The 22,005-nt window shown below is 48.3% G+C and overlaps 1 protein-coding gene across 1 annotated transcript in view; it reads right to left on the reverse strand.

The window, feature by feature from the left end:
• Positions 1-22,005, reverse strand: part of SLC15A1 (solute carrier family 15 member 1) — a 71,081-nt gene that overhangs the window by 31,232 nt on the left and 17,844 nt on the right. The window contains exons 2-3 of the mRNA XM_027557881.1: positions 16,621-16,874; positions 15,423-15,908 (exon numbers count right to left, since the gene is read on the reverse strand). Of these exons, the coding sequence (XP_027413682.1) occupies positions 15,423-15,426 (4 nt within the window). The 5' untranslated portion in view covers positions 15,427-15,908; positions 16,621-16,874. The remainder of the gene's footprint in view (positions 1-15,422; positions 15,909-16,620; positions 16,875-22,005) is intronic.

Here is a 22,005-nt window from a genome sequence, read left to right on the forward strand (position 1 = left end):
CTTCACTCCAAAGCTCCATTAGCTCCTCCAGTGAACCTGGTGAACCTGGACTCTGGGAGCCTGTGAGGCTGACCTGGTGGGTTTCATCAGTGCCCCCATGTCTTCCCAATCCCCACACGGTTTGGCCCCAGGGGAGCGGTGGCGGGAGGTCAGAGGGTCAGGGCATTTTCCTCCCTGACCACTTCAGATTCAGCGGCTGAATCCTCCAGGGCCAGCTGCTCCGCCCCCGACATGGGGGGTCCTCTCTCTCCACGCGACTCTCCTTCAAGGTTTCTGTCCTGGCTCTGTACCACTTCCTACCGGTGGCAATGGTAAGGCCACCACTCTGGGTACCCGCCCGTCACTTAGGGAGCCCTGGCCCCCACCCCCATCTAAATGTCTTTCTGAGTATGCCAACTGTTTCCTGATGGGACCCTGGGGGATAAATAAGCCATGTTTCACACCCAGACTACATGCTTCCGTGTTTCATCACCAGAGTGGGGAGAGGCCCACTCTGCTCTGAAATCAAAAGACCTCCCAGGAAGATGATTTTGCAGAGCTCCACAGGACGAGCCTGTCGGCTGTATTTGAAGCCTGCCCATTTCTTTGTTCCGTCTTCTTGGGGACCTGGTAGGGCCGTACGATGCTCCGCTTACTTAAGACTTCAGATAATGTGGCCTTACCAATGCATCCCAAAGACCAAACAAAGTCACGAGGTTCGTCCACACCAGAGGTCAGGTTGGTTCTTGCGATGGGCCTTCTAGAGAAAAGCTGGAGGGTGTGAACACCTGGATGACAGAGACAGCCTGGAGCTTTGTTCCAGTCATGGCGTTCACACATTTCTCATAAATGTTGGTTTGCAGGGAAGACTTTGCCGAGTCAGGGTAGCACCTGTAAACTTTTGGCTGCACATTATTTAGCACGGGCTTCCCCGGCGGCTCAGCTGGTAAAGAATTTGCCTGCAATGCAGGGCACCTGGGTCCGATCCCTGGGTTTGGAAGAGCCCCTGGAGAAGGGAATGGCTACCCACTCCAGTATTCTGGCCTAGAGAATTCCATGGACTGCATAGTCCACAGGATTGCAAAGAGTTGGACACAACTGAGTGACTTAACACTGGCAAAGGTTTTGTTTAGTTCACAAGTGAGTAGGGTCACAGAAAAGAAACGCTGAGCCTTGTTACAGCAACCATCACACCCAAACTACATCATGGAAAACGAAATTCCTACACTCACTCAGGTGAAAAGCTGAGACTGACTACCCAGTCGGCGCTTAGGATACCTTTTATTTTCTGAAAGCTGTGTGTTCCAAGGAACCACTTTTATTGCTGTGGGGTAGAGGTTGCTAAGCTCTTCTTTCATAGAATTCAGATGTAATGGATGGATATAACACTGCAGTTAGCGTTTAATTAATACACCTGTGTCCTCTCAGGGCTGCTGTCTGAGGAAGCTCAAGTGCTCAAGCACTTGAACTCAAATTTCAACTGTCGCCAGATTCTGTTTACTTTGGTACAGCTGTGTCTATCATTGATATTCTGACAGTAAATCTCACTGGCGTATTCGAGTGGTCCGATGTTTCTCGAACCACTCATGGGTCACTTGGTTTTAATTACAGATCAGAGTGAAACAGCTTACCCTAGGCACCCAGCAACTGTGGAATCAATGCCGGCCTTGTTGATATCCTAAGCCTAGCAGTGCTTTTCACTCTCTTTTGGCTACAGACTTTGGTAAAATAAATGCACATCATAAACTTCTATGATCACTGACTTTTGGGAACAGCAGGAAAAACCAAGAAAGACACATGCTTGCTTTCTCCTCATTAATGGAACCTTGCCATGAAGGTGACTATACCGAGTACCTAATAAAGCACGTTCCACATTTTGAACCATTTGGGGATGGAAACCCTAAATGGACTGTTTTATTACTTAGAAACTAGTAACTAAGTAACTCCTACTTACTAGTAACTCTTTGTTAACAGGATGGGTGTAAAGGATGCTTTTCTAGGATGCGGACTTGGGAAAGGAAGGGATAAGGCATCTTTGCGGGATAGAGAACCTTGCTCCTGCAGGCAGAGGAAAGTGTTCCCTATCATTGCTGAGAGGGAAATCAAGGGAAAAATTAAGCACTGCATGATTCATTGAGGATGACATTTCTGAAGTTGCATGGTATGGGAGGCAGAACTTTGGTCCCACAAAGATGTCCACATGCCTGATCCCCAGGGTCATATAGATATGTTTCCTGCCACAGCAAAAGGGACCTGCCAGGAGTGATTCAGCCAAAGACCTTGAGGGCAGGCATTTATCCAGGATCATCTGAGAGCTCCAGTGTAATCAAAAGGGTTTTTAAAGGAGTCAAAGGAGGAGATATGAAAACAGAAGCAGAGGTTGGGATGACAGCCAACTGCTGAAAGGCCACCACAAGCCAAGGAAAGTGGTGACCTCTAGAAGCTGAAAGGACAAGGAGACAGAAGAAGCCTGCCCATACCTTGATTTTACCCCATTTAAGACTTCTGACCTCCCAACTTAGTGGCTTAAAACAACACAAATTTATTGTCTTAGAGCTCTGACCTCCCGAGCTCTAAGACAATAAATCTGTGTTGTTTTAAGCCACTAAGTTTGTGACGATTTGTTATAGCAGCCATAAGAAACTCATACTCATGGGTTTGTCTCAAGCTCTGTAGATGTAGGTCTCATCACTGTTTACATGGGCTTCCCTGGTGGCTCAGATGGTAAAATATCTGCCTGCCTGCAATGCAGGAGACCTGGGTTGGGAAGATCTCCTGGAGAAGGGAATGGCTACCCACTCTAGTCTTCTTGCCTGGAGAATCCCATGGACAGAAGAGCCTGGTGACTTGCAGAGAATCAGACACAACTGAGTGACTAACACTTTCACTCTGGGGGGCTTCCCTGGTGGCTCAGATGGTAAAGAATCTGCCTGCAATGCAGGAGACCCGGGTTTCATCACTATTTACATAGATCTAAAGACTCAAACTTCCTACCAAGTTTTATTTGTTGGTGAAATTTCCTTTTTATCATTTTTTTTCCTTTAAGCAACATTTTCTATCTGAAGCTTAGGAGTCTGTACATGGCACCTGCCTTCTTATTGGAATTTGGCAGAATCTGTAATTAATTGCTCAGCTAGATTCTGCAGGTTCAATTCAGTTGCTCAGTCATGTCCGACTCTTCGCAATCCCATGGACTGCAGCATGCCAGGCCTCCCTGTCCATCACCAACTCCTGGAGTTTACTCAAACTCATGTCCATTGAGTCAGTGATGCCATCCAACCATCTCATTCTCTGTCATCCCCTTCTCCTGCCTTCAATCTTTCCCAGCATCAAGGTCTTTTCAAATGAGTCAGTTCTTCACATCAGGTGGCCAAAGTATTGGAGTTTCAGCTTTAGCATCAGTCCTTCCAATGAATATTCAGGACTGATTTTCTTTAGGATGGACTGGTTGGATCTCCTTGCTGTCCAAGGGACTCTCAAGAGTCTTCTCCAACACCACAGTTCAAAAGCATCAATTCAAGGTTGTATATTGTCACCCTGCTTCTGCAGGTTACTGACTCTTCATTACCTGTCTCTAAAGTGGGGTTGCTGCCTTACAGGACTGCTGTTAGCAATGAGGGTGTCTGAAATTGGTTCTGTAAACCAAGAGTAAAATGAGTTTCCTTGATGATGGCTCTTATAGGCTGTGTATGCTGCTGCTGCTGCTAAGTCGCTTCAGTTGTGTCCGACTCTGTGCGACCCCATAGACGGCAGCCCACCAGGCTCCCCCGTCCCTGGGATTCTCCAGGCAAGAACACTGGAGTGGGTTGCCATTTCCTTTTCCAATGCATGAAAGTGAAAAGTGAAAGTGAAGTAGCTTAGTCATGTCCGATTCTTAGCGACCCCATGGACTGCAGCCTACCAGGCTCCTTTGCCCATGGGATTTTCCAGGCAAGAGTATGGGAGTGGGATGCCATTGCCTTATGCCTCCCCAAATCAGTCACATAAGACCCCAGCGAACACAATGGTCCTGCTGGAGCACACTTAGCCTCACTTCTGGCAGAGGCAGCTTTGGAGCTGAGGTGACAACTCCTCTTACAACGTTGGCTTTGCAGCCAGTTGGTGGAAGGACATGGGGCTTTGAAATCAGCTTGGAGATGTTCCTCCCAGCCATGAGGATCTGGTCAAAGCACTCAACCACTGGATTCTCCATTCCTTCATCTAGAAGTGCTAACACTTTCTTTGCCAGTTGGTTGATAAGATTGAACCTACATTAATGAAGTTTGTTATTAATTGCATCCCAGGAAAACATCTGGGTAGTGTGGGTGGGTGGATGTTTGGCACGGACTGACTTGAAAATATGGATAAGAGTTTGCCATGGGAGTCCTGGCAGGGGACAGAGGTGGCCCTTGAAGAAAGAGGCCGTCCCCTCCAGGGGTGCTCTCATTGATCAAATCAGAAGGTCCTTATGATGTCACTGGGGGGAATTAGGTCGTGGGATGAGGAAGTTGTGGACAGAGGAAAGTCAGACTTCTCAAATATAAGCCACTGGCAAGCATGGACTTTCAATCAAGCTGCTCTCAAATGGGTAGCAGAATAGTGCGTGACCACGTGAGTGGCTGCAGGGGTTAAAGGAACATTTAAAAGCTCTCCAGTGCAGCAGTTCTCCAAGGGTGGGCCCTAGACAACCACCACCACCACCAGCAGCTCCTGGGAATTCAATGGAAATGCAACTTCTTGGGTATATTGCAGACACGTGGAATCAGAAACTCCGAGGGTGGAGCCGGCTGCCTTCACAGTAGCAAGCCCTCTCGGGATACAGTTTGGAGGCCACTCACTCATTGCCCAGCATCGCAGGAGGGGACTGGCCCGCCATCAGGCACCAGGCAGCACTCCCATCCGGGTGATCAGCTCCTATGATGTGAGTCTGGCCTTGGCTCTTCATTCCCTGTTTCTAAGCTTCGTCCTCTATTTACCAGGACGACGGTGCCAAGCAGATGCTTTGCCTCGCCTTCCCCATCTCCTGTCCACCCCACTGACCTGAGTGTCCAGGGTGGAGGCTCTCAGGACATCCGTCTAACCTCTCAGGCTCTGCCTCCTGCACGGCCCGGCCTCTGCTGGGGACCTGACTTCCATCGCCCTTCACCCCAGCGGTAGAGCCAGGCCTCCTACCTCTCCCCTCTCCTGGCTCCTGCATGGCTCCCCGAAGCATTAGGGCAGTGAGCGCCTCCCCTTCCCACCCTTCTCTCCTCCCTTAGATCCTTTTAGTCTCTTTACAACCACTCCAGACACAGCGAGCTGTTCTGACTTCTGAAAAGAGTTTCAGAGCCTCACGTATCATGTGATTGCCCCCTCCTTTTTTTTTTTTTTGAGAAAATACAGCATCGGTGACTTAAAAAAGAGCCTGGCAAGAGATACATCAGGTGTAATTGCAGCTGGCGACGACAGAGGATGAGATGGTTGGATGGCATCATTAACTCGATGGACATGAGTTTGAGTAGACTCCGGGAGTTGGTGATGGACAGGGAGACCTGGTGTGCTGCAGCCCATGGGGTCGCAAAGAGTTGGACACGACTGAGAGACTGAACTGAACTGAGGCTTGGTGGCGGAAGCGCAGGGGAAGAGGCACGCTGGCTTTAATTTTTTCCCCCCCAAATCTATCAACTTTGATCAAGAAGCCAAAGGGCTCTTCCCTTCCTTCAGTGGGCTTCTGCCCCCAGAGTCAGGCTCGTTTCAGAGCAGACAGCCTGCGTCTATCACCAGAGGCCCTTGTTTTCCGGAGGAGCTCTTCCTGACCTGATTAGTTTTTTTTCCTTCCTGGAATGTCTTGCCACATTCCCCCACCTCAGGGTCCCTGCTTGTTCACACGGCAATTTTGTACACTTTGGAAAATTGTGATCTTTCTGGCCGGATCTCGCCCAGGGGCACAGCTCAAGAGTGCAGATGGCTCAGTGGCCCCAGGTGCTGCCTTCCAGCCTGGGCCTGCTCAGGGGCCTCTGGGCAGGGCACAGCCTGTACCCCTGGGGGCACTGTCCCTGCCCGTCTGGACTTGTTTTTACAGAAATAGCCTCTTTTCCACAACTCCCTTCATCCCCACTGAGAGAACCTTCTTCCCCTGCTACATTGACAAACAGCCATATAAACCATCTGCAGTTCAGGAGACCCGGGTTTGACCCCTGGGTCGGGAAGATCCCCTGGAGAAGGGAATGGCAACCCACTCCTGTATTCTTGCCTGGAGAATCCTCATGGACAGAGGAGCCTGGGGGGGGCTGCAAAGAGTCATACATGACTGAGAGACTAAACCACCACCACCAGACATCCAACACGCTGATGTGTGGCTTCCTGAAAGCCATTTAATCAAGTTCCTGGCTGTCCTGCCAGCACCGCTGAGAAAACCAAAAGCGTTATCAGGCCTTTGAGAATCGGGAATGTCCACTAAACTCTAACAACCTGGAGCTGCTTGAGGAATGCGGGGAAACCAGTGCCAATGGGACGGTGGAGGTTTTATGAAGCGACTCTGGCCACGATCCCAGGGCAGGGACCAGACATCTTGGGTGCTGGTGACCTTGTCACCCGACGGGAAAGGCATGGGGCTCTCTGTCCAGTGGCCCTTCTCCACCCCCAAGCAGACTGACATGGCATACGAAGCCATACGAAGCTATCTGGCTGCAGCCAGGCACTGGCTCCTCGGCCACAGGGCCCCTCACGACCACGCTGCTGTCATCAGTCTGCTACTTCAGCGTCGCCCTTTTGCTGGGTACCGGGAGGCAGGGGGCCCGTCTTCCTTCCTGTGTGTGGATGCAGTGAGCTACCTCAGGGCAGCTTTTGCCAACCAGCAGCTGGGCCTGTTCCTACATGAATCTTGAAGCTGCCTCGGCCTTCCCTGACCTGGGGGGGTCCCCTGGTCAGGGCTGAGGCTGGCAGTCCTTAATTAATGTCCCTAGGGGGCACTTCTGTTCATTTCTCGAACAAAGCAGCTTAGAGCAACGGAAATGTTATCATCTTGCAGTTCTGGCTGCAAGGTGGAGCTGGTTCCTGCCAAGGCTGTGAAGGGCGAGTCTGTGAAGGACCTGTCCCCCAGCTTCTGGTGGGTTGCTGGCCAGCCCTGATGGTTTCTGGCTTGTTTTAGCATCACTAGATCGTTGCCTTCATCTTCACCTGGTCCTCTCCCCGCTGCTGTGTCTGGGTCCCCCTCTTTCTAAGCACACCAGTCACAGTGGATCGGGGCTACCTCCTACAGGGTGACCTCACCTGGACTGACTCCATCTGCAATGACTGTTTCTATGTAAGGTCACATTCTGAGGTACTGGGAGTTAGGACCTCAGTATATGGACCACGGGGAGGCAGGGGGTGGGGTGGGGGACACAAACCCCAAACAGCATTTGTAGGCCCACTCCTGGGCTTGGTCCCTCAGTTGTGTCTGACTCTGTGACCCCATGAACTGTAGCCCACCAGACTCCTCTGTCCATGGGATTCTCCAGGCAAGAATATTGGAGTGGGTTGCCATGACCTCTTCCAGGGGATCTTCCCAACCGAGGATCGAACCCAGGTCTCCTGCATTGCAAGTGGATTCTTTACCATCTGAGCCACTGGGGAATCCCAACCTCCTAGTAATACTTTTTTAAAAAAAGATTTCTATAAAGAACTGTCTAAAATCACAGGCATAAGAGGCCCATAACGGCTGCCTCTGATGGTTTTATAAATCACCTGCAGCTTTCAGCATCTTGTTTCCATAACCACAGGTCTGAATTACTGACGGCCATTCCCATTCTCCCTCAGAAAGAAATCAGCTCTGGGCGCCCCAGATCTAAGCCCCTGGGACATGCTCAGAGACAGTGTATTCTTCTACTGCAGGGAGAGGGCAGCCAGAGTTAGTACCTACTAAGCTCTTACACAAAACAGAAAGTTCCAGGGACGGGCCTAAGTTCTGCCTCAGGCGGAGGCTGATCAGTGACTCAGGGGACGAGTTTACTGGGGGTTACGAAAACCATCCTTGCTCTCCAGGGATTTCCTGTACCTGCACCTGGACATTCTTTTTTTTTTTTTAATTAATTTTTTATTGAAGGATAATTGCTTTACAGAATTTTGCTGTTTTCTGTCAAACCTCAACATGAATCAGCCACAGGTTTACATATGGCCCCTCCCTCTTGAACCTCCCTCCCATCTCCCTCTCCATCACAGCCCTCTAGGTTGATACAGAGCCCCTGTTTGAGTTCCCTGAGACATAATGCAAATTCCCATTGGCTATTTTACGTATGGCAACGTAAGTTTCCATGTTACTCCCTCCATACATCTCACCCTCTCCCCCCCTCTCCCCGTGTCCATAAGTCTGTTCTCTATGTCTGTTTCTCCACCGTTGCCCTGTAAATAAGTTCTTCAGCACCATTTTTCTAGATTCCGTATATATGAGTTAGAATATGATATTTATCTTTCTCTTTCTGACTCACTTCACTCTGTATAATAGGTTCTAGGTCCATCCACCTCATTAGAACTGACTCAAATGAGTTCCTTTTTATGGCTGAGTAATATTCCATTGTGTATATGCACCACAACTTCCTTATCCATTCATCTGTCCATGGACATCTAGGTTGCTTCCATGGTCTAGCTATTGTAAATAGTTCTGCAATGAACAATGGGATAATGTGTCTCTTTCAATTTTGGTTTCCTCAGGGTATGTGCCTAGGAGTGGGACTGCTGGGTCATATGGTGGTTTTATTCCTAGTTTTGTAAGGAATCTCCATACGGTCTTCCATAGTGACTGTATCAATTTACATTCCCACCAACAATGCAGGAGGGTTCCCTTTTCTTCCCACCCTCTCCAGCATTTATTGTTTGTAGACCTTTTGATGATGGCCATTCTGACTGGTATGCAGTGATAGCTCATTGTTGTTTTGATGTGCATTTCTCTAATAAGGAGTGATGTTGAGCATCTTTTCATGTGTTTGTTAGCCATCTGTATGTCTTCTTTGGAGAAATGTCTGTTTAGGTCTTTTTCCCACTTTTTGATTGTGTTGTTTGTTTTTCTGGTATTAAGTTGTATGAGCTGCTTGTATATTTTGGAAATTAATCCTTTGTCAGTTGTTTCATTTGCTATTATTTTCTCCCATTCTGAGGGTTGTCTTTTCACCTTGCTTATAGTTTCCTTGGCTGTGCAAAAGCTTTTTACACCTGGACATTCTTATATTCTACAAGGAAACCCTGTGGGGATTTCCCTGGTGTTTCAGTTGTTAAGATGCTGCCTTTTCAACACAGGAGGTGCGGGCTCAATCCCTGGTTGGGGCACTAACATCCCACATGCCAAGTGGCAAAAAAAAAAAAATAATAATAAAATGGAGGCTGGCAAATTTTAAAGGAAAAAAAAAAGGAACACTCTGTATTCTGAACTTAAGAGTGAAGCTGACTCTAAACGCTATGACAGCTGACAGTGAATAAACAAATATATTCTCAGGGTAAAGACAGACCATGCCTCAGAGCTGCTGTAAAAGGGAACAGGAGAGAATGGGAGAGGAGGGGCTCCCGGCCTCTGGACGCCACCACCAAGGCGAGTCACGCGCACCCAACAGGCAAGCGCGTTACCGTTGGCCCTGACCCGGTGAATATCCTCACAGGAGAAAACAATGCCTGGGGCATGCAAGTGTCACTAAACTAAAACAAAACAAAACACTAAAACCTGTCCTCTGGTCTTTGGGGGAGTTTCTTTGGAAGCGATTAAAAATAAGTTAAAGACCTGCAATTTTAGACATAAAGACTTTTTGCTCTAAGATGTTAAGTCATGACTAGAAAAACTGCTTCCTGATCATGGTAAGTGTGAAGTTAGGCTGCAAAACTAGGTACAGAATGCAAATGCTTTCCTTCTGTTGATATTTAGGTTGAACATGGCTCCATCCTGTCATGAGAATACATGAGAATATCCGTAAGAAATTTCTAGAAGTAGAATGCTGATAAAACATTGCGTGTATTTTAAATTTTATCAGATATTACCTAACAGCTCTCCACAGAAGTGTTAGGTGACTTACTTTTTTCCGTCTTATGATTTTAGAATGAACACGCACAGAAGAGAGAAATATATATATATATATATAAATAAACAAAAAGCTAAACAGTATTCATAGTTAAAGATTGCCTGGAAACTTTATCCACTTATCCAGAACACAGCATCAACAGAGTCTGGACATTACTTTTAGAATTAACGAGGTAAATCACCCATGTCTATGACATCACTGTGAACATTTCTGATTCACCTACTATTACGTACTCGGGGGTGTGTTTACAGACCAGTTCTGTTATTAACTAGACTGTAGTTTGGGATGGATTAGAGCTATGACTGGAAAAACCCATCTGTCTTGCTGGGGGAAGACACTAGTTACTAAATGTAGCACCTAAATTGAGGATGCCGGCCACAGTGGAGCGATCTATGCACACTATGAATATTTCCTAACTAAAGTTATTGATAAATAATACACTTATTTCAGAGAGAATGTTTTCTAGTACCATTTACGTTTTTAAGTAAGTGTTAGTCACTCAGTCATGTCCGACTCTGCGATCCTATGGACTGTAGCCCACCAGGCTCCTCTGTCCATGGGACTTCCCAGGCAAGAATACTAGAGTGGGTTGCCATTTCCTTTTCCAGGGGATCTTAACAACCCAGGGATCGTCCCCCTCATTGCAGGCAGATTCTTTACTGTCTGAGCCACCAGGGAAGTTTGCTTCTAGTACCACATATAGGGTTAAACAGTGTTCTCCCAAAACTACAGTCCTTTCCATAACCTTAGAAGGTGATCTTATTTGGAAATGGGGTTGTTGCTGACGTGAAGACTTGAGACAAGGTCATCCTGGAGTAGGATGGGTTCCGATCCCATACGACCGGTGTCCTGATAAGAAGACAGCCGCGTGCACACAGAGGGAAGACAATGGCCATGTGATGATGGAAGCAGAGACGGGAGAGCAGTATCCACCAGCCAAGGCATGCCAGGCTGGCTGAGAACACCAGAAGCCAAGAGGAAAGGCAGAGAATAGATCCTCCCCTATGGCCTTCAGAGAGCGTGCCCTGCTGACACCTGGGTTTCTTCTAGCCTCCAGAAATGCGAGACAATAAATTTCTGCCATTTTAAACAACCTGGTTTGTGATACTTTTGTTACAGCAGCCTAAGGGAATGAATACATCATGGAACTTACGTGTTTGGACTAAATGAGGAAAACGTTTGTTCCTCTAAGAACATCTCAGTCGTCCCTCCCGACATGTCCTAATACAGCTTACACGAAAACCCTGCAGAGAGTTTGAAATGCTGAGTCCAAGCACTTTTAATGGGTCTTCTTATGGTTTGGGAATTTTCTGGTCTTACGTCTGGTCCTTGAACCAAACCTTCCTGATGGGCACAGCTTTAGGGTCACACATCTCCATGAAATGCAGGCGACTTGGAAATGCAGACTGACAGCAGTCCAGGGGGAGGTGCTGGCTGGTCTCCAATCTCGGAAGGACTAGAACTTCCTCCTTCCTCAGGAGAGTCTGTGGACAGTTGCATCCCTTGTCTTGGCTGTAGCACCTTCCACCTGCTGAGACGGTCCTGCATCCCCATCCTGCATGCTGACAGGAGCTGCACCTGGACCGGGTCTGGGCTGCCAGCCCTGTTTACATCGACCCCACGGGGTGACCCCACTGCGCTGTTTCCTCAGGGATACATTTCTGGCCTCTGAAACCAGGGGACAAAGTTCCGAAACCAGCAATTCCCTGCTTCTTGATGTTGCAATCCCAGGGCTATGAGCCAATGGTTCGCATTCATCTTCTGATAATACTGCCTCCTTCTTTCACCACCATCATGGAGGAAGGAGGAATGTGCCGAGTCCACCCTTGTTTTTGTTTCCCTCTCGGCTCACCTGGGACGCCCGCCTACTTTCTCTCCTGCCAGGGATGGAGCCGAGATGTGTGGAGAGTTGTGCCCAAAAGCAGCCATGGCCCAGAGAAGTGGGAACAGAGCTGGCTGGCAGTCCCTGCACTGTGGTTCCATTCATCGGAACAGACGGCTCCCTGGAAACAAGCCTGGTGGTTCAACCAGCCCCTGGAACAATCCTCCAAGGTGTCTCTGTCCTTCAGTAACTCAAAGGGCAGTGGGAACATTATTGATCAGAAATCTGAGTAAACCAAAACTGGAATAATTCCACTCAGGACATTTTGTGGGGATGTGAAGGGCTATGCAAAAATTTATCATGAAGATGGCAAATTCTCCAACCTTAACAAGACACCGTATGTGACTGCTTTCACTGGTCTCATAATAATTTATTCCCCTCAGCTGTAAATCGGTGTGGGAAAATGTTGTTCATGGGCTTGTGCTTCTGCCCCCGAGGATATGAGTTTCTTCAGGGCTGGACAGTTTTGTTCCCTTATGTGGTAAAGGTACAAAAACAAAACACCTGCATAAATAGGTGATTCAGGTCAACCCGTGCCAGCCTTAGTGGCTCCCTTCGCGAGCTCAGTTTCTGATTCTAGCTACTAACGTGTCCCAAGTTTGGTCATCAAGGACAGCCCAGGGCCCAGGCTGCACTCGATCTTGCCACAGTCTCGTTCTGGGGGCATAGTAGTAATGTGGGGACGTGGGCGAGGGTCAAGGAAAGAAAGCTGTCATTTAGTCACTTAGGGTGGTGATTCTCAAAGTGTGGTCCTGGGCACTGGCAGGAGCAGCAGCATCTGGGAACCTGTAAATCCTTGAATCCTGCCCCGACCCACTGATATAGACATGTTAGAGCTGGGGCCGGCCACCTGTTAGGATAAGCTCTAGCTCAAGTGATCCTGATGCAGGCTGAAGTCTAAAAACCACTGCCTTAGAGCGTGTGTGCTCAGTCACTTCAGTCGTGACCATCTCTTTGCAACCCAGTGGACTGTAGCCCGCCAGGCTCCTCTGTCCATGGGATTCTCCAGACAAGAAGGCTGGAGTGTGTTGCTGTTATGTCAGCCTAAAAGGGCCCAATGTCAGAAGTTTTCTTACTCCGGGGAGGAAGAGGTTCTCCTGAGGTTCAGATGCTCTCAGCCCCCTCTGGTGTGGGATCCCCCCACCCCCCTGCCCCTGCTTCCAACCGACAGCAGCAATGCCAGCCTCCCTGGCCCTTTGGCTCTGTTCATAGGTCTACCCGAGAGCTTCTAGAAAGAGGAGAGAATGTGGAAGGACTTGTAAATGCCCAGGGTTGAGGGACCTTCCAGGCTGTCTCACCTCGTATACTCAGGCAGGAAACTGGCATGAAAAACTCTTCCGAAGGACGCACGAGGCCAGCAGGAAGCCAAGGGCTGGGGCGGGGTGTGATAACAAAGTGAATGAACTGCTCAAGTTGGCCTGGAGGCCCTGGCCTGGGTGTCAGGGGAACTTGCCTCCTAGAACCCGAAGCCCCTCAACTTCCATTTCCAGAGTCCCATGTGGGGCACATGACAGAAGCAGGATCTACGGTTTTCTAGAACCAGAGCGAGGGAAGGAATTCGTGAGAACAACTTCAGCATAAATCTTTGCTAAGCTCTTGGCCAGGGGCTGGGGTGGGGTTACGAGGAGAAACACTGAATATTTGAGATTTTCAGCAAAGGCATCCCAAGCCCTCCAAATCCCTCAGAGGGGGCTCCCCAGTCAAGGAAGGTCGGCCCTGGCCTCCTCTGCACCTCGACTCAAAATCTCACATTCCCTGAAGCAAAGGTCAGCAAGCAGCTATGGCCTGGTGCCAAATCCAGCCCTCTGCCCTTTTCTGTAAGGCTTGCAAGCTAAGAATGATGTCTATATTTTAAAAGGATTGAAGAACACACTTAAAGACTATTTCGTGACACCTGCAAGCTATATAAAATGTACATTTCCATGCCCATCAGTAACATTTTACTGGAACACAGATTTGCCCATTTGTTTCATATTTCAAATTCCAAGGGTGGAGTTGAATAGTTGCCACAGCCACTGTGTGGCCTCCCTAGCCAAAAAAATCTCCCATCTGACCTTTTTCAATAAAAATGTTTCCGTAAGAACTTTTCCTCACTTCTTTCCCTCCTGCTGAATTCACCACGTGTCCCCCTGCAGTCATGAGCAGAGCTGAAACAATCCTGGCATCATCTCAGTCACAGAGATCTGCTCTTAAGATGGGAAGTCACTGCTGTTTTTTAAGTTAAAAGACATTTCATAATTATTCGTTTCATTTATTAGCTAGACCCAGATATCGAAAACTTAGGACCTGAGTAAATACACAACTCTGGCCACCTGATGTGAGGAGCTGACTCACTGGAAAAGACCCTGATGCTGGAAAGATTGAGGGCAAGAAGAAAGGGGCAACAGAGGATGAGATGGTTGGATGGCATCATCTACTTCATGGACATGAATTTGAGCAAACTCCAGGAGCTGGTGAAGGACAGGGAAGCCTGGCATGCTGCAGTCCACGGAGTCACAGAGTCAGACACGACTGAGCCACTGAACAGCAACAAAGATGCAACTGGTGTCCGAACATAGACTTTTTGTTGCTTCTCACATGCTATGCCTATCTCAGTTGCAAAACACACAAAAGAACCCGCAAACCCTTAAGGGTCAATCTGTAAACTAAAAGTCGTGTTCACTGGGGACTACATAGTGTTCATTCTCCGGTAATGAGGGAGCAGACAGCTACCCCGCCTGCAGCTACCTTTGGGAAAGTTCCCATTCCGCACAGAAACTACTTAGGTATGGGGACCTGAAAACCAAAATAAAGATTTCAGAGCACCTCCCAGGAAAGCTGCACCGAGTGAAAAGCGGATGGTGTTTCTGCAGCGAGACCCAGAGCACCCGCCCAGGAGCCGGTCCGCCGGCCAAGCGGCGCTTTGACGGCTGCCGCAGCTAACCGCCTGCACGCGGGAGGAGGCGCATGCTCGACACCCCTGGAAACCCCAAGTGTGACCCACTTGCCCAGCCCCACTGCCTCTTGGACCAGAGTTCCCTCTGCAGCTCTGGGGTCATCTAGCCAGCCAGAGGCAAGGGAAGTGCCAAGGGAGCCTGCCCCCTCTCCCACTGAGGTTCTGCGGACCCCTCCCATCACCAGCACCACCCCGTCCAGCCCAGAACCCACAGGGTGGGCACACAGAGGCCGTGGACTCCCAACAGGTGGGCAGGTTAAGGTTATGGCGTTAGTTCTTCCGACGAACGTCTGCCACCTGGGGCCCCCTCCCTCTGCGCTCCCCCGCCCCAGCCCCCAGGACAGGACAAAACTTCCCCCCGAGCTCCCGCCCCCCGGCTCCGGCTCCGCGGGCCCCGGGTGGCCGCTTCCCGTGGCGCCGAGATGTCCCGGCTGCGCGCGCGCATGGCCGCCCGCGGTGCTAGCCTTCCCCGCTCCGCGTGCGCGCGCGCAGGTCCCCGAGCCGCCGGTGGGGACCGCGTGGCAGCTCGGCCGCTTCCCGGCCCGGGGGTAACCCCTCCGCAGCGCCCCGCCTGCGCCGGGCTCCCCTCCGCTCCCCGGGACCCCTGCCCGCCCTGGGCGCCTACCCATGCTGGCGGCTCCGAAGGCTCCCTGCGACTGGCGAGCGAGGAGTCCAGGTGGGAGGAATCCGTGCTAAGGTGTTGCTTCCTGTGACTCGGTTTCCAGGCCCTGCCCAGCACCTGTGCAGCTGGAGGTGTGCAGGCGGGGCGGCGGGGCTCCACCCTTGGAGGAGGTGGAACGGCAGGGGCAGAGGTCGGCGCCCCTTGAGCCCCAGAGGGGGGACACCTGTCGGCGGCCCGCGCCTGGACTCCGCCCCGGCCCCCGGGGCCTCCAGAAGGGAAATCTGGGCCGGGATGCCTTGTCTTGAGCGTACATCTTAGCCAAGGAGGAGGGCTCATGAAATGCAGGGTCCCCGGCCTCACCTGGATTTGCTGACTCAGTAGACCGGGGTGGGGCCCGAGAATCTGCATTTCTAACACATGCTAAAGGTGAGGCGGACGGTCCGGGGACACCACTTCGGAAAGCAGTACTGCGCTGGGTAAGCACCACGTCTGCAAAAATGGGCGGAAGGTTGGTCAGTTCAATGTCTGTGCGTGCTGCAGTGTGTGGCTTTTACCTGGCCTGTGAGCTGTGGAAAGCACTTCTGGAGAACTCTATAGTTCCTTCCTTTAAGAATAACAAAACCAAAAATAGTAATACAGCTAGGAGCTCCAGATCTTTTTTTCTGTTTACTCCTCTGACTTGAGGAGGGGTTTTGTACTCTGCCAGCACTGAAAGGAACATTAAAAGGGAAAAGGAAGGCGAGTTTCTGTTCTTTTTTTAAAAATCGTGTAAAATATACACAAAACTAACCGTCTTAACTATTAAACGTACATTAAGTGGTATTAAGTACACATACACCGTTGTGCAACCGTCCTCATCGTCCATCTCCAAAACTTTTTCATCTTCCTAAATGGAAATTCACTGGAAAAGACCCTGATGCTGGGAGTGATGGAGGGCAGGAGGAGAAGGGGACGACAGAGGGTGAGATGGTTGGATGGCATCACCGGCTCAATGGACATGAGTTTGAGCAAACTCTGGGAGCTGGTGAAGGACAGGGAAGCCTGGTGTGCTGCAGTCTACGGGGTTGCAAAGAGTCAGACACGACTGAGTGACTGAACAACAAACTGAAACTCTGTACCCATGAAATACTAACTCCCTATTCACCTCCCCAGCACCCACCATGCTACTTTCTGTCTCTATGAATTTGGCTCTTCAAGATACCTTATATAGCTAGAATCATTCAAAATTTGTCCGTGCCTCTTACATGTGTTGTAATGTCTTCAAGGTCCATTCGTGTTGGAGCATGGGTCAGAATTTCCTTCCTTTTAAAAGCTGAATAATATTCCACTGTGGGTACACATTACATTTTGTTTAGCCGTTCATCTGTCTCTGTCTTCTTCTGAGTCTTAGCGATGTCCCTGGCCACGCTGACCGGAAGGCTGTGGAGTGTAGGGAGAAATCCAGGCAGGCTCTTCCTAGAGGTGGAGAAGTAGAAGTGAAGAATAAAACTCCAGGGGATGGAAGAGACCAACCCTGCTGATCTGCTCTGTGTTAACCCAAAACAGCATTTACAACCCTCCCTGTGTCCACCAGAGCAATCCCACTGTATATTAGGAAATGGATGTGATACAGTGAGGAACTAGACAAATGACGGAGCGCTTCCCCAGCACGGCATGGCACCATTTCAAGCCAGCTGTCTGCTCTCACAGCCCAGGTCACTTCTGCTGGACCAAGTCCCCTCCATGTGGCTTCTGGGACCCCATCCTGCGGAAGCACCTCATTGGGAAATACATACAAATAAAACAAGACGATTTCCTCTTCTTTAACATGCCTCCCATTATAGAGCTTCTAAATGACTAGCCAAGTGCGTTTATAGCTGATCAAACTCTTTCTTAAAGCAAGGGAATGATGGACCCACATTTTAGGGTGTGGGGCCTTGTCTGTGAGGGAGAAACGTGTAGAGGGTGGAAGGACACGCAAGCTTTCGGCAAGTCCTCATGCTGGCTTAGAGGTGGGCTCAGGCTGTCACAGTATCAGTGAGGAAGAAAGGCCAATGGCAGCAGCCCAGACTGCTTTCTCAGCATCTTCTTGGGTCAGGGAGCTATGCATTTGCATGAATTCAAGAGTGGATTCGAACGGATGCGAAGAACTGACTCACTGGAAAAGACCCTGGAAAGATTGAAGGCGGGAGGAGAAGGGGACGACAGAGGATGAGATGGTTGGATGGCATCACCGACTTGATGGACATGAGTTTGGGTAAAGATGGACAGGGAGGCCTGGCGTGCTGCGGTTCATGGGGTCGCAAAGAGTCGGACACGACTGAGCGACTGAACTGAACTGAACTGAGGGCCCAGTGGCGTCACCCTGGGTGACCTTGGGTGAGTCACCTTCCCTTGCTGGGACTTTTTGCTCTCCTGTTAGATGGGAGCTTGGCCTTCTACAGCTGGGTTCATTTTCTTTACAAGGTTCCAAAGTAGAGGCTGACTGTGGTGTTATGTGTATTGTGGGGGAGAGAGAGCCTCTTCCCCGCTGGAAGGTAGTTGTTCATGAGCTGAATCATTGCCACGAGTGTTCGTGGGGTCTTGTTCTCGCTCGTCTGTGTCCCCATCTACAAGCACAATGTCTGGCGTGTAGTAAGTGCTCAACAAATACTTGTTGTTCGTGCTCATTCTTATAATGACATGGATCAATCTTGTACCATGTTAAAACAATGTGTATACATTTGAAAAATACATGTGTGAGCATATGTGTGTACATATGTACACATATATACAGGCACATATGTTATATATAATTTATAAGTATATGTTTTATATATGTAACATATATATGTATACACACACACATATATAGTTTCTAAGACGTCTTCATAATCCCTCTCAGAAAAGGAATCAAAATCTACTTTCAGGAAGGAATCTGGTAACTCACCCACATGATGAAATAAATGTCCCTGAAACCTTAAAATGCTACTTTTTTCTCAGAATATCTGCATTTTAACAGAAGAGGGGAGGAGCCGTCTATTTAAAATAAACTCTAGTTGTGAAATTGAGAGAAGAAGTTTCTAGAGGCATGAGTTTCTTCCCCGTATTCAGGAACCTGCAGCACACGGGCCGCCTCCCACACACAGGACTGGCTGCCCCAGGGCGCTGGGTGGGGTGGCCGAGGTGCCCGAGTCACGGCCTCTCAGAGTTTCCTCTTTCATCCTCACAACATGGCCTGGCCTACCAGTCACTGGGCCGAAAGTTATGGGAAATCAAGGGGGATCTGGGGGAGACAAGGATACGTGACCTTACCCTGGTGTTCCCTGTAGGCCATCGAAGAGAGAAACGAAAAATGGGGGGCACTTATCTGGGGGGGTGCTGCAGAGTCTAATCTCTGTCATCACCGACATATCCCTGTCCTCCTTCACACGGAGCAAGAAACCGACCGGGGAGAATGGATACGTGTATGCGCACGGCTGAGGCCCTTTGCTGTTCACCCGGAGCTATCATGACACTGTTCATCGGCTCTACCCCAATACAAAACAAGAGTGTTTTTAAAAAAGAAAGAAACCAACCAAAGAACCTAATTATTCTTAATATAAAAAACTATATCACGTTTTGGGGAGGTGAGAAATAAAAGCTATCAAATAATTCTTCACCTCCATCTGTTGAGAGGCCAACGTACATAATTAAAGACTATAACTGTTACCCTCAAATAAAGTTGACCTTCCTTACACACCAAGGAACAAGAAACAGTTTCAGGTGATGGGGATACAAGGAATTACAAACACTGTCCATCTAGACGGAAGCTTTGCCCTCATAGCTCAGTGGTAAAGAATCCGCCTGCAATTTAGGAGACCTGGGTTCAGTCCCTGGGTTGGGAAGATCCCCTGGAGAAGGGAAAGGCTACCCACTCCAGTATTCTGGCCTGGAGAATTCCATGGACTACAGTCCACGGGGTCGTAAAAAGTGGGACACAACTGAGCGACTTTCACTTTCATTTTCCTTATCTGAAATATTACTGCTTCAGAAAGTGTTAGAAAAATGCATTTTGGAGAAACTTCTTCCAATTAATTATACAGAATCCCTGGGACATATATCAAAATAAAAAAAGGAAGCAGAGATCCTTATAACTTCCAGTGTGCTCTCTTCACTGCTCTTGTCTTTTAATTAAAAACAAAAACAAAAAACCCTCATTAGAACTCGCTTTCCGAAATCATCCCTAATTGCCAGACAAAAATGGTTATGCCTTATGCATTATTTATTTCTGTACCAATAATATTACAACTTGTTTATCATCTGACACAAGTAAGACACAAGTGCCGCATTTATTCACTTCATGTTCAATTATGCAAATATCAGAATTTGTCAAAGTCCATTTATCCAATGACCTCCTTTAGTAAATTACTATAAATCTAAAACAGTATAGATGATGGAGACTTGGGAATTCACTGTGAATAAATATATACCTTTCAGGTCTAAGTTGCTCACATTTAATTATTCAATTTTATTTCCTAGAATTAATAAAGGTATACCATCATTTCAAATGCCATGGATGGCAAGATTTAGAAAATTCAGGTATTTTTATAACATATCATTTATCTTTCAGATTTTATACCACTCAAATCTAAATTACTAGCAAAAGTAAATATTAGTTTTTTTTTAAAGCAATGTATTAGTTTCCTATTGCTGTTGTAACAAATTACCTCAAGCTTAGTGGCACAGAATAATACACATTTATTACAGTTTTGGAGGTCAGAAGTCCAAAAAAGGTCTGGTGAGGCTAAATCAAGGTGTTAGCAAAGCTGGGTCCATTCTGGGGCTTCTAGGGTAGAATCCAGCATCTAGTCCAGGCCTGGATTACTTGTCAAGCCACCCTCTCACTGGAGAGATACAAATATTTCTGTACCAAAGTGTTTACTGAGTGTTTATTGCAGTGTTGTTAAAATAGCCTCAAACAAGAAACCAAACCTAAAGGACCAAATAAAAGGGAATGACTTGATCATGGTGCCTCTTTACAAGGAAATTCTTGCAGCCACTGAAAAATTCACTTTAAGGGACTTGCCTGGTGGTCCAGTGGTTAAGAATCTGCCTGCCAACGCAGGGGACACAGGTTTAACCCCTGGTCCGGGAAGATCCCACATGCCCAGGGGAAACTAAGCCTATGAACCACAACTACTGAGTCCACGTGCTCTGGAGCCCCATGCTCCGAGACAGGAGAAGCCACCGAAACGAGAAGACCGCGCACCGCAATTAGAGAGTAGCCCCCACTCACCACAATGAAGAAAAGCCTGCTTGCAGCAGTGAATACCCAGCACAGCCAAAAATAAAAGAAGTAAAAAGCTGAAAAAATTATAAAAAAATAAAAATTGTAAATGTTCACTGTAGAGCCAGACAATAGACTCTATTTTCCCGGTATTAATCACATTTACTGATCACATTTACTCCATGGTTTCACTGCTACACTCCTGTACCAAGGAGGATGTCCTAGATGTTGGTTTCTTTTCTAAGCCCCACCAATCGTTCCATTTGCGGCATGTTTTCGTTTGCTTTACATCAACTGTTGAATCACTTTTCTTTTTCATAATTGCCTTTAGCTTGTTCTTACTGCTAGAATAAGTGTGTGTGTGTGTGTGTGTGTGCACGCGTGCGCGCGCGCTAAGTTGCTTCAGTCGTGTCCAGCTGTTTGCGACCCTATGGACTACAGCCCTCCAGGCTCCTCTGTCCATGGGGATTCTCCAGGCAAGAATATTGGAGTGGATTGCCTTGCCCTCCTCCACGGGATCTCCTCGACCCAAGGATGGAACCCAGCTCTCCTGCACTGCAGGCAGAATCTTTACCATCCGAGCCACCAGGGAGCACTTGAATAAACTTTGTTGGAATTCAATTTTCTGCAGAATTACAGACATTGCCTCTTATCTTCTAGTATCAGGTTGCTGGAGAGCCCATTTTTTCACTGTAGGCTTCCCTTTGGAAACTGTGTTTTTACTCTTCTCATGAGAATGTGTCTAGAGGTGGTGGGTTTTTTTAATCATTCATTTTCCTGAGTATTTTTAACTGGGAGGTGTCTCGAGCCCTGGGAGATTTTCTTCTATCATGTCTTATGTTATTTCCTCCTCTCCATTCCTTGCTTCTCCTTTTCTCAAAAACCGTTAGATGTTAGGATCAGGTGTCCTTATCCTCTCTTTTCTTTTATCCACATTGTCTGTCTCTTGGCATTATGGGATATTTCTTTATTTTTCATTTGTTGAAATTTTATTTAGTGACAAACATTTTTAATTTCTAAGAGCTCCTTATTGTTTTTTTTTTTTTTTTTAAAAGATGGAGCACCTTCTTGAGTCTCTGTGAGGATCCAAATGGGAATTTCAGGATAAAATCCCTTTCTCAGACTTAAATTATCTCAGCTCTCCTCCAGAGTCTCATGCACCCAACCAGGGCTTGTCCCTTCTAAGTTGCTGTGTTTCCTCCCATGCCTAGTGAGCCTTTAATTATTTGTTCCTTTAAAGAATGGAGGAATGTGTGGACCTTTCTAGGCAGCTGACAAGAGTTGCCCTGCGGTTGGGCAGATGGATTAGTGGGCCTTCCTCTGAACCAAGAGGCTAGTGATGTCTGGTGTGTAAGGAGC

Source organism: Bos indicus x Bos taurus, chromosome 12 (genome assembly GCF_003369695.1).
Source record: "Bos indicus x Bos taurus breed Angus x Brahman F1 hybrid chromosome 12, Bos_hybrid_MaternalHap_v2.0, whole genome shotgun sequence".
NCBI lineage: Eukaryota > Metazoa > Chordata > Mammalia > Artiodactyla > Bovidae > Bos > Bos indicus x Bos taurus.